Source organism: Engraulis encrasicolus, chromosome 16, assembly GCF_034702125.1.
Source record: "Engraulis encrasicolus isolate BLACKSEA-1 chromosome 16, IST_EnEncr_1.0, whole genome shotgun sequence".
NCBI classification, from domain to species: domain Eukaryota; kingdom Metazoa; phylum Chordata; class Actinopteri; order Clupeiformes; family Engraulidae; genus Engraulis; species Engraulis encrasicolus.
In genome coordinates this window covers 29,146,621-29,158,106 of record NC_085872.1, presented here as the reverse complement: position 1 = coordinate 29,158,106, position 11,486 = coordinate 29,146,621, and the positions used below count along the sequence as shown (strand labels likewise).

At 46.0% G+C, this 11,486-nt stretch overlaps 1 protein-coding gene across 2 annotated transcripts; it reads right to left on the bottom strand.

The window, feature by feature from the left end:
* Positions 1-3,402: 3,402 nt before the first annotated feature.
* LOC134466480 (uncharacterized) lies at positions 3,403-7,179 on the bottom strand. 2 transcript variants are annotated; one of them, XM_063220377.1, is made up of 2 exons: positions 5,977-7,179; positions 3,403-4,049 (listed from the first exon to the last, which is right to left on the bottom strand). In XM_063220377.1, exon 1 carries the CDS (start codon positions 6,980-6,982, stop codon positions 5,984-5,986), a length of 999 nt encoding a protein of 332 aa, XP_063076447.1. In that variant the 5' UTR covers positions 6,983-7,179; the 3' UTR covers positions 3,403-4,049; positions 5,977-5,983. The 2 variants fall into 2 exon arrangements, with proteins under 2 accessions (XP_063076447.1, XP_063076449.1); XM_063220379.1 differs by lacking the exon at positions 3,403-4,049 and having other exon boundaries at positions 5,514-6,586; positions 6,710-7,179.
* Between the last annotated feature and the right edge of the window lie 4,307 nt (positions 7,180-11,486).

The following is an 11,486-nucleotide window of genomic DNA, read 5'->3' as shown; positions in this document are numbered from 1 at the left end:
CTTGCCACCGTGCCACTTGCACTTTCATTCACAGACTTCCTCTGGACACATTAGGAGGGCAGGGCAGTGGGGGGGGGCAGTGGGGGCGGTGGGCCCCGCAGATGGACATCCTGAACCCATGAGGTGGGGTGGGGGGATCTGGAGGAGGGGGTGGCTGGTGCCTCCAATAGGCTGGTGGAGGTATTTGAGGAGGGGTGGGTAGGAAAGGAGTTAGGTGACTATTGGTGCCCTGTGCTGGGCTGGTGGAGGTATTTGAGGAGGGGTGGGGAGGCGAGGAGTTAGGTGACTATTGGAGCCCCAAGCTAGGCTGGTGGAGGTATTTGAGGAGGGGTGGGGAGGCGAGGAGTTAGGTGACTATTGGAGCCCCAAGCTGGACTGGTGGAGGGTTTTGAGGAGTGGGGGTAGGAAAGGAGTTAGGTGTCTATTGGTGCTCCAAGCTGGACTGGTGGAGGTATTTGAGGAGGGGTGGGGAGGAGAGGAGTTAGGTGACTATGGTGCCCTGTGCTGGGCTGGTGGAGGGTTTTGAGGAGGGGGGGTGGGGAGTCCTGTGTGACTGGTGGGGGGCGGCACATGAGTGGGGGGTGAATGGTGGGGCCTCAAACATGTGATCACACTGGATACAGGGATTCCTGGATACAGAGATTTCCTACATGAGAGGACGAGGTAAGTGCATCCATCGTTCAACGAGACCGACTGACTGCACACACACAAAACGCAAACACAGTTGGAGAGACTCAGACAGACACATAGAGATGACATCCGAAGACACCACCACCAGCACCACCACCACAGGACGGCTGCCTTATGTCATGCCGCATGCCTCCGAAGTGTTGACACAGGACTCGTAATTGAATATCCCAACATTAAGACAATGGAAAGTAAATCATTTAATCAACCTCTCCCCCCTCATAAACGTGCAGAAGGAATACAGGATTGTTTGCACAGTGAGTAAGAAGTGGGATGGATGGAAATGTCTCAACAAGCGCATGGCTGAGAGTGGGACCAAGCCCCATGATTTCATATCCTCGCAAACCCTTCCAGAAAGCCCTTCAGAGGGTTATTGGACCTTTTTACCACATGAAATTTACTTGTCATGTCAATATGGTATGGAACCAATCAGCCACATGACCTCTAATGTTTGGATAATGGCGTGCTTGGCAACCATGCCATCGTTAAGTGGTAATATCAAAGCAAAATCTATACAAATTGGTGTTTGTGTGTGTGTGTGTTTTTGAAGTCTCTTTGTGAGCTCCAGAATTTACTTCTTTTTTGACTTGCTGTCCAAAGGTGATACGGCATATTACTGTAAAAGACAATGGATTACCGTCAACCTATTTCAAAGAATTTTTGCTCTCCTGGAATAAGGCAGTGTTTTAGTACTGTGACAAATACTACCTTAAGAAAAAATGTTTACTTTGTTATTTTCCGAGGACAACTGGTTTTCATCCAATATCTATGCAACTATAACAGCAACTAGCCAGGACAAGCAACCTTTTCAACTGGTGATGGTATCCAGGGTTTTAAAGCGGTTTGACAGGATTCCTCTTGAGATTGTTGATTATGTTTCCGCTGGTAGTATTTCTCAATCTGAGTGTTTCTCACTTGTGGTTATTTATGATAATGGTTTTTAAGGAGACAACAGTTGCCTGGAGACGGAATGGGGCCCTGCAGGCTCTTCTTCAGGGGAACATTAGAGCGGTCTGACTTTATGCCTGAACACTTGAACACTCGCTTGACATTTTCACAAATGTTTGTGGCCCAACACTGGCACATTTAACAATACAACTCAAATAAATAGTCAACAGAAACATAGACACACACACAAGTATTATTTAGATATTTAGAAAATGATTTCAAGGTCCACTTGGAATACCTTCAGTGCCCACCAATAGGCCCCGGCCCACAGTCTGAGAATCACTTCTTTAGTGCATGGCAAAAGAACACATTCAGCATCATGGCTTCCTTCACAAGTACAATTGAAACTTTCGAAATGGAAACAATAATTAAATGAATTGAAACAATAAAAAATGTATACCTGTGAATGGTAGTGTGATGAAGCGGTCTGCACACTGTGTATTAACTCCAAAAATACTTTATTTCATTTTAACATACGGCAACGTTTCGATCCAACAGAGGGATCTTCCTCAGGTCTGAGGAAGATCCCTATTGGATCGAGATGTTGCCGTATGTTTAAATGAAATAAAGTATTTTTGGAGTTAATACACAGTGTGCAGACCGCTTCATCACACTACCTACTACTTTTTGTCTTGCACCTGGACAACTACCTGTGGATGTGCGCACCCTACCTCCAAACACTACCTGTGAATGGTAGTAACGTAGTAGAAGTCAACAGAACAGAAGTGCCAGTGTACAAGTTCAAGTTTTGTTGTGTATTGGGATCATCTAGACTTATTGAACAGACTTGTGACACGTAAAGAGAAAGTTTTGCTCATTCTCCTCTGCCTGCTGGTATAGTAGAAACAGTAACAATTCCTACACATCCGTATGTTTGATATTATTTGATTGAAACCCCCCAGTTTAAAAAAACGTAGGCAGTGGAGTAAGCATTGTCATGAGAAGCATATTTACGGTCAGCACAATCAAGGCATAAATCAGTGACAAATACGTCACATCTTTCAGCACGTCAGAAACACTGAACCAGGTTGATTTGACGGATGCGGCATCCATAATTGTTTTTGAGGTATCATCTGCAAATCAGCTGTAACCTTGGAGACTCCGAGTTGTAAATAATGAGCCTTAATAACACTGTTGACATGAGAGCCTCCATTCTTTGGGCTCAGATCCACAGACGCTTGGACAGTCCAGTCGGGGTTGTGCAACGTGCTGAAGGCTCATGGGAGGGTCAGTCGGTCACTTGCCACTGTCTGTGAGCCATATTTTTTTTCCAACATGGTGCCTGCCACATATGCATGCCTTAGCAACAAAATGATGCTCACACATGTTGTACAAGCACACAAGCGCACACACGCACACAAACAAACACACAATGCTTATTCTATGAGTAACAGGGTGGTGTTACTAATACAGGGTGTTTGACTGCTCTAGTCTCAGTTGAGGGTGAGACAGCCCTGTCAGTATAGGTCTACCTTTTAAAATACATTTCCCACACAAGCTCAAGACGATAACAACAGAGATACCGTACAGTTACTGTATCACATATACAGAGCTCTTTCTTTTTTATAAATTATTATTTCTGTATAAAAAGAAGACAATCCGCACACTTCAGGTCTATTTTGGTGGAAAGAAGCTTTACTTGACTTGCAAGCTTTCGGTCCTTACTTAGACCTTCATCAGGCAGATTCAAGTAAAGCTTCTTTGCACAAAAATAATAATATTTTTTTATAATAATAATAATTGTATTTGTATAGCACTGTGTCATACAAGGCATGTAACTCAAAGTGCTTAACAAATGGAAAAAAAACATTGTTAGAGATAGATTTAAAAGGAGAGGTATAGAGGAGAGGCAGAAAAAGCAGGAAGGCAGAGGAAGAAGAGATAGACAGAGAATGTAGAGTCATAAGGTCAACGTAGGATAGGACCAGGATTCTTAGATGTGTAAGGTCCATAGTGGCTGGGCCTATCATAAGTCATAGATAGTCACACAGAGATTGGGCGCTCAGGTGCGGCCCCTGGTGGCATCAGGGGTGAGGAAAAACTCCCTTTCGCTTGATTCATAGTTTGTAAGGGGGAAAAAAAGCTCAGTGAAGTCTGAGAAAAAAGACCCCCTATAGTCAGGAAGAAACCTCAGGCAGAGACCAGCGGCCACCTAGGGGAGCCCCCTGCCAGGGCTGATTGCGAGTAGTAAGGGCGCTGCGGCAGCTGGGACACTATGACGCCTTGGCAGCTAGGAGTTGGCAAGGATGAAGAGGTGGGTCTTCAGCTGCTTCTTGAAGGAGTCGACGGAGGTGGCTGATCGGATCTCGATGGGGAGGGTGTTCCATCTCTTGGGCGCATAGCAGGCAAATGCGGCGTCGCCGATCTTCTTCTGCGGGGGGGTGGGGGTCCTTAGCAGCTTGGCATCAGTGGACCTGAGAGCTCGAGCAGGGGCATAAAAAGAGAGCATGTCTGAGATATAACTAGGGGCAAGTCCATTTAATGCTTTAAATACTGTGAGCAGAATCTTAAAGTCGATTCTGTGTGAGACAGGTAACCAGTGCAGGTCTGCCAAGACAGGAGAGATGTGCTCTCTCATTCTGGTTCTTGTTAGGATTCTTGCCGCAGAATTTTGAATGAGTAGCAATTTGTCAATTAATTTTTTTGGGAGACCAGAGAAGAGAGCATTGCAGTAGTCTATCCTACTGGTGACAAAGGCATGAATAAGTTTCTCAGCGTCTTGTCGGGGGGCCAAGCCGCGCACTTTGTTGACATTTCTAAGATGGAAAAAAGCAGATTTTGTTATCTTGTTGATGTGAGGCTCAAAGCTCAAATCCGACAACTTTTTCTAGTACCTTGCTTATAAAGGGGAGGTTTGATATAGGTCTGTAGTTGTTTAAAGAATTCTGATCTAAATTTGTCTTTTTTAGGAGTGGCTTTACCATGGCTGTTTTGAATGAGCTTGGAAAAATTCCTGTAAGCATAGAGGTGTTAACAATTTGCAGTAAAGGTGCTGCTAAGCAACCAAGTATGTTTTTTAGCAGATGTGTGGGGATCGCGTCAAGGCTGCAGGTAGACTGCTTGCTTTCCCTGACTATTTTACAGAGGTCGTCCTCTGTAATTGGACAAAACTTTTGGAAGCTCTCAGGTCTCCTAGGGGGGTTTAACCCTCCCCTCGGTGTATCGCCTGAGTGGGCGACAGAGGTTGCTGCGTTTCCACCTTGGATGCCTTCTCTAATGTCGGCAATCTTTTTATTAAAAAATCTAGCAAATTCCTCGCACTTGGCATGTGATGCTGCATTTAGGTTGTTATTGCTATGTGTTGGATTAAGCAGGTGGTCAATAGTGGTAAAAAGAACTTTCGCATTATGCTGGTTGTCTGTTATGATTTTGGAAAAATATGCTTTTCTCTCTGAGCGTACCGCATTATTGTAGGAGGAGATCTCATCCCTAAGGGATTGTCTATGGACTTCTAATTTAGTTTTCCTCCAAAGACGCTCGGTTACTCTGCATTTTCTTTTTAAGGCTCTCAGTGAGTCATTCATCCAAGGTGAATACCTAGCTCTGGTCCTTGTCGTCGTTCTAATTGGAGCTATGTTATCTAGAATTCCTCTTAAGTTGTTGTTGAAGCTATCAACCATTTCATCAGGTGTGCAGTGACCATTTAGTAGGTCACCCGATTTGATGAGGTCTGAAATCTTAAGCTCAGCAGAGGCATTAATGCGTCGTCTGTGAATGACATTGTTGGGTGTGCTAATTTGTGTTGAAATGTCAAAATCAAAAAACACACAGTGTATGGTCGGAGAGGCCGACGTCCGTGACCGATATATTGTTGATATCAAGCGCATGTGAAATAACAAGGTCAAGTGTGTTGCCTTGTTGTTGCTTGGACCCTCATTGCCATGTATTCAAATGAAGAGAAAGAGCCCAGATTCATCTTAGTACAATTAAATTTGTTGGAGAAAAGTATGGCTACGCCTCCGCCTCGTTTATTTGGTCTCGGGGCGTGAAGGAATTTGTAATCGGAAGGGCAAGCCTCAATAAAAGTAGCCGCCCCGTCGTCTTTAAGCCATGTTTCGGTAAGAAACATGAAGCTTATGTTTTTGTCCGAGACCAGCTGGTTTACTACGAAGCTTTTGTTGGTCAAGGACTGCACGTTAAGTAATGCAGCATTAACATTCAAAGTAGTAGAGCTATTGTTTATGCGTTCAGGTGCAATCGTAATTAGGTTGTTGTGTACACAACCAGAGGGTCTACATCTGCGAGCTTTCCTACGGGTAGTGACAGCGTGGATAGCTAGTGGAGTACTCTCTGTTGGGCACGCAGTGTCTAAGTTGGTGTAGTGCTTTGGATTTAAAACACCTGTTAGTCAATCCAAGGACCGATGGGCTTCGAGGGTCAGCTCCAGGTTGGTCGCGAGGAGACGAGCACCAGCTCTGTTTAAGTGCCTTCCATCTCGTGCGAAGAGGTTTCGGCGGTTCCAGAAAGCGGAGAAGTTGTCAACGTAGGGAATGGCTTCTTGGCGGCAGTGTCTCATCAGCCAGACGTGCAGTTGGCGGATTCGGGAGAACTGGAAGGCAGAGAAACAAACAGAGGGGATGGGGCCTGAGATAGCGTATTTTTTTCCAGTGCTGCGAAGGGTATTAATAAGGGAGAGGAAATCGGACTCAAGTTTTTTAGACTGCTGCAGCCGGATGTCATTGGAGCCTGCGTGGACGATGAGAGTTGTGGCAGTAGGATACTGTGACAGCGCGTCTGGCACATTCGACTGGACATCGGCTACGAGAGCTCCAGGTAGGCACCACGTCTGGGCGTTTCGTAGGGTTACGTGGCGAACCATCGAAGATCCTATGAGGACTGTTGATGGTCGCCGGGGTTCTGAATGGGCAGGCTGCTCTCGGGTGATTTGCCTGGGGGTAGCGAGGGTCCGGCGGCTACTGGGTCGCACTCTTTGTGGTAGAGGCTTGGGCACCTGGTGGGAGGGGGGGACAGGGTCAGTTTCTGCATCGATGACTGAGTCAAGTACAGAAAAACGATTGCTAGTCACTAGAGGTGGTGAACATTTCTGCAGTACTCCCCTGCCGCCGTTAACCACCTCCGTCCAGCTACGACGCGCGGGAGTGGAGCACGGTGGATTCGGGGGGGACTTCGGCTGGTGTTTGCTGTGGCTGGGGAGAAAAGATAGTGTAGTTAGGTTGGCGCTAGTATTACTGGTTTGGTGTTTCAACGTGGTGTTATGGGATTTTATGACTATCTCGCAACGTAGCCGGCGAATGTCACTTCTAAGTGTTTCAATCGTCATGTTGGCTTTGGCTAGTCTTTCATTAGCATTAGCTAGATCACTGCAGGCGCAGGTAGAGTTGGCCATAATTAGGTCTGCGGATGCAGCAGAAAAGGTTATTTTTGCGAGATAGTTGGTGTAGTGTTGCAAAATTGACTATGAGGTGAGGCGAAACTAAAGCCGAGTAGGGCTCGGCGCGAAAAAAGTTATGTAGGCTAGCCTGGTGGAAAGCAAAAATCTATTTGGATGGTGGGGAGGTTAGCCTATGTGTTTATGTTGTTGTAAGAGTGATAACAAGGTAACGCAAAAGTAACACTACATCGAATCAGTTGTTTGTAGTTGTAAGTTCAGACAAAGATTTTAGGAGAAAAACGAGAAGAAACTTAATTAGACCTGAAGTGTGCGGATTGTCTTCTTTTTATACAGAAATTTCTACTGAATCCTGCACCTTCTAAACAGATGAGCGGTGGCCTATCACAACATAAATTATTATTTAAAATGAGCAAAGGTAGCCACATAAAATGCAGACAACATTGCAGTACGAGTCACATCACGGCTAGCCAACTACTTATGTGCAGCTGGAATAGTTGATAGCTAATACTGCTGAGTGGTGGCTAGCTCTTGGGAAGGCAGGTACACTGTAAAAAGAAGAACCTAGAAGTGCTTGGAAGAACTCCAACGTTTTCTAAATGGTTCTTCAGAGAACCTTCAGGGGTTCCTCCAAAGCGACTGTAGTATTGGCTACAGCTAGGCTCTTGATTGACAGGATTCTAATTGGCTAATTGGCTCAACTAATCACACCTGATGTTTCCTCCGAATGGCCTGCAGTGCTCTTTCACATGGGGACGGAGGTTATCAGGTGTGAGTGGTTGAGTCAATCAAATGCACCTGCAGCCAATATTGCAGGAGTACAATGGGTCGTTAGTGGCAAACCCCTGAAGAACTCCTACAGGTTCTTTGAGAAGCCCTTCAATTGTCACTGTGGAAGAACCCCAAAGCCATGCTCAAACTACACGACCCCCAATTTTGTGTCCGATTTTGACGCCGGGTTGCAGCGCACACATAAAGAGAATTGCAACTGTCCATTTTATCCCTGATTGCAACCATCCAAGACAAAGCCCGATATTCTATTTCCAGATGCAAATATCAAACAGTGTTTGATTTCTACGATTTGCGATCTGCGACTCTTTGAGCTGTCAAAATTCTATCTTAGAACGTCGCACACATCAAGAAAATCTTGCCCGACAACTGCTTGCAATGATCCTGCGGGGTAACGTTCCACTGATTGTGGTAAGGAGGGTTTTCAGCCAAGAATCGGGCTGATAGTCGTGTAGTTTGAGCTCACCTTTAGGGTTCTCTGGGGGTTCTCTGGGGTTTTTGCAAGAATTTTTTACCTCTGGGCTTCCTCAGGGAGCCTTTGGGTTCCTCCACGAACCACTTGGGGGTTGTTTGTGGAACCCTCCCATTACAGTGTGGTGAAGCTCCACCACTCAACTATGTCACAGATTCCTAAGTGTTAACAAGAGAGTAAACATTCTCAAGTCAAGTAGGTTTTATTGTCAATTTCTTTACATGCACTGGTCATACAAAGAATTTGAAATTACATTTCTTGCTTTCCCATACAGACATAGACTAATCTAGGTAAGGACATAGACAGTATAGACATAGACAGTACTTATACATGGACTTAAGACAGTATGGACATAGACAGTGCTCATACAGACATTTAAAGTGCAAGACTGGACAACAGAAGACTTGTAGAGGACATACATTAAGAGGTATTGTTGTACTTTTGTGCTTTTCTTAAAAAAGTCCTTTATAGCGTTCTGACATGGTAATAGTAGCATTTTGAAGAAAAATAAATATTAAAAAGGTCTGTCAAGTACACCGGCAGCAGTGTGTGTGTGTGTGTGTGTGTGTGTGTGTGTGTGTGTGTGTGTGTGTGTGTGTGTGTGTGTGTGTGTGTGTGTGTGTGTGTGTGTATGTGTGTATGTGTTTAGTGCAGGTAGAAGGTGCGGTGTGCGTCTGTGTGTGTGTTCGTGTGTCTGTGTGTGTGTGTGTGTGTGTGTGTGTGTGTGTCAGTGTGTGTCAGTGTGTGTATGTTTGGGTTTAGTGCAGAAAGTGCAGTGTGCTTGTGTGTGTGTGTGTGTGTGTGTGTGTGTGTGTGTGTGTGTGTGTGTGTGTGTGTGTGTGTGTGTGTGTGTGTGTGTGTGTGTGTGTGTGTGTGTGTGTGTGTGTGCACATGTTTTGAGTTAGTGCAGGTTGAAAGTTCAGTCACAAGTATAGTAGTGCAGGTGGAATGTTCAGTCGCAGATATGGTGGTGGGGTATGGGGGGGGGTTGTCAGTGGCCTTGCTGGCTAGAGGCTGACAGTGGAGGGAGAGTGGGTTGAGTGTTCAGCATCTTGATCGCTTGGTGCATTGTGCTGCTCGCCAGCCTGGTGGTACGGGAACGGAGGCGCCTGTATCTCTTTCCAGAGGGCAGGAGGCTGAACAGTTTGTGTGCAGGGTGGCTTGTGTCTTTGATGATCATCAGTGCTTTCCGGGTGAGGCGTGTGGTGTAAATGTCCTGCAGGGAGGGGAGTGGTACTCCAATGATCTTCTTCGCTGTGTTCACAACACGCTGGAGTGTCTTCCTGTTTTTCTCCGTGCAGCTTCCTCCCCACACTGTGATGCAGTTGGACACGACGCTCTCTATGGTTCCTCTGTAGAATGTTGTCATGATGGAGGGTGTAGCACTTGCCTTCTTTAGTTTGCGCAGGAAGTAGAGACGCTGATGGGCCTTCTTCGCCAGTGATGTAGTGTTGGTGGTCCAAGAGAGGTCGTCGCTGATGTGCACTCCAAGGAACTTGGTGCTGCTCACTCTCTCCACAGCATCGCCGTCGATGGTCAGTGGTGGCAGTTGTTTTTGGACCCTTTGGAAGTTGACAACAATCTCCTTGGTCTTGTTGACATTCAGCAGGAGGTTGTTGTCTTTGCACCATCTGGCCAGCAGGTCTACTTCTTCTCTGTAGTGAGTCTCATCGCCCTTGGTGATGAGGCCCACCAGTGTTGTATCATCCGCAAACTTCACTAGATGGTTAGTGCTGTGGGTCGTTGTGCAGTCGTGTGTCAGCAGCGTGAACAGCAGGGGGCTGAGAACACAACCTTGCGGAGCCCCCGTGCTCAGGGTCAGGGTGCTTGAGGTGTTGTTCCCTACCCGTACTGCTTGTGGTCTTTGCATCAGGAAGTCCAGCAGCCAGTTGCAGAGGGAGGTGCTGAAACCTAGTTTGTCCAGTTTTCTGATGAGTTGTTGTGGTATTATGGTATTGAATGCTGAACTGAAGTCAATGAACAGCATTCTCACATATGAGTCTTTATTGTACAAGTGGGTGAGGGCTGGATGGAGGGCAGAGCAAATTGCATCCTCCGTGGATCGCTTGGCTCGGTATGCGAACTGGTAGGGGTCTAGGGTGGGGGGTAGTGTGGCTTTGATGTGTGACAGGACTAGCCGTTCGAAGCACTTCATGATTATGGGCGTCAGTGCTACAGGACGGTAGTCATTGAAGCATGATGGTGATGATTTCTTCGGCACAGGTATGATGGTAGCAGCTTTGAAAAGTGATGGGATGACTGCTTGCTCCAGAGAGATGTTAAAGATGTCTGTGAAGACATCCTTCAGCTCTTCTGCACAATCCTTCAACACTCGGCCTGGTATGTTGTCTGGGCCAGCTGCTTTGCGTGGGTTGATGGTGGCCAGTGTCCTCTTAACACTGGCAGAGGACAGGTAAAGGGGTTGATCATGGGGGGGAGGGGGAGTTTTCTGTGGGTGAGTGTCATTTTGTGCTTCAAAGCGGGCAAAGAAACTGTTCAGGTCGTTTCTGAACACGGCATACATTCACTCATGGTAGCACTCTTTATTGTAGCCTCTTATGCTGTGGTTGTCGGCGACCCTATTCACTTGCTAAAAATGCTTAACTACATCATAACAACATTGCTATGACATTACAGAGAGTCATAGTGCTGCGATAAGGGGTTAATGGGACTTTAATTACAGTGTACTTACTCATTAGGTACAGTCAAATAACTGGTCTAATAACATGTAAGTACAACTGTAGTACATGTTATTACATCATACTCACAATGTGTATTTTTGTGTATCTACTGTACATATCAAGGGTGCCTTGGGCCTCAGCTCAGCCCTTTGCCTCCCTGGAAGAATTCCTCACTTTGACAAAGTATGATGAAATCAGAAACCATGATGAAACCAACATACACACCTCAGTGTCTAAATGAAAGAATAACTTAAACAATCAAGAAAGTGCATGATGAAAGGTCGGGTAAATACTCTAAACATGTTGATGATATATCCCCATATTAACAGAGCAGCCGGTGGAGCTGCCTCAGGCCTTTATGCAGTAATGTAAGTTTAGGCAGGCACTACCCTAAGAAGCAGACAACGCGTAGGAGTGCCACTAATACAGAAAAAATCACTCTAGACGACTGTGGCTTGAAATCCTGAATGTCAGGAGCAGAGGGATATGTTACGCTGTTGCAACAAGGGCTGTGTCCCAGTCCATAATGAAACCTGAACCGAAACCATGGACAAATTGC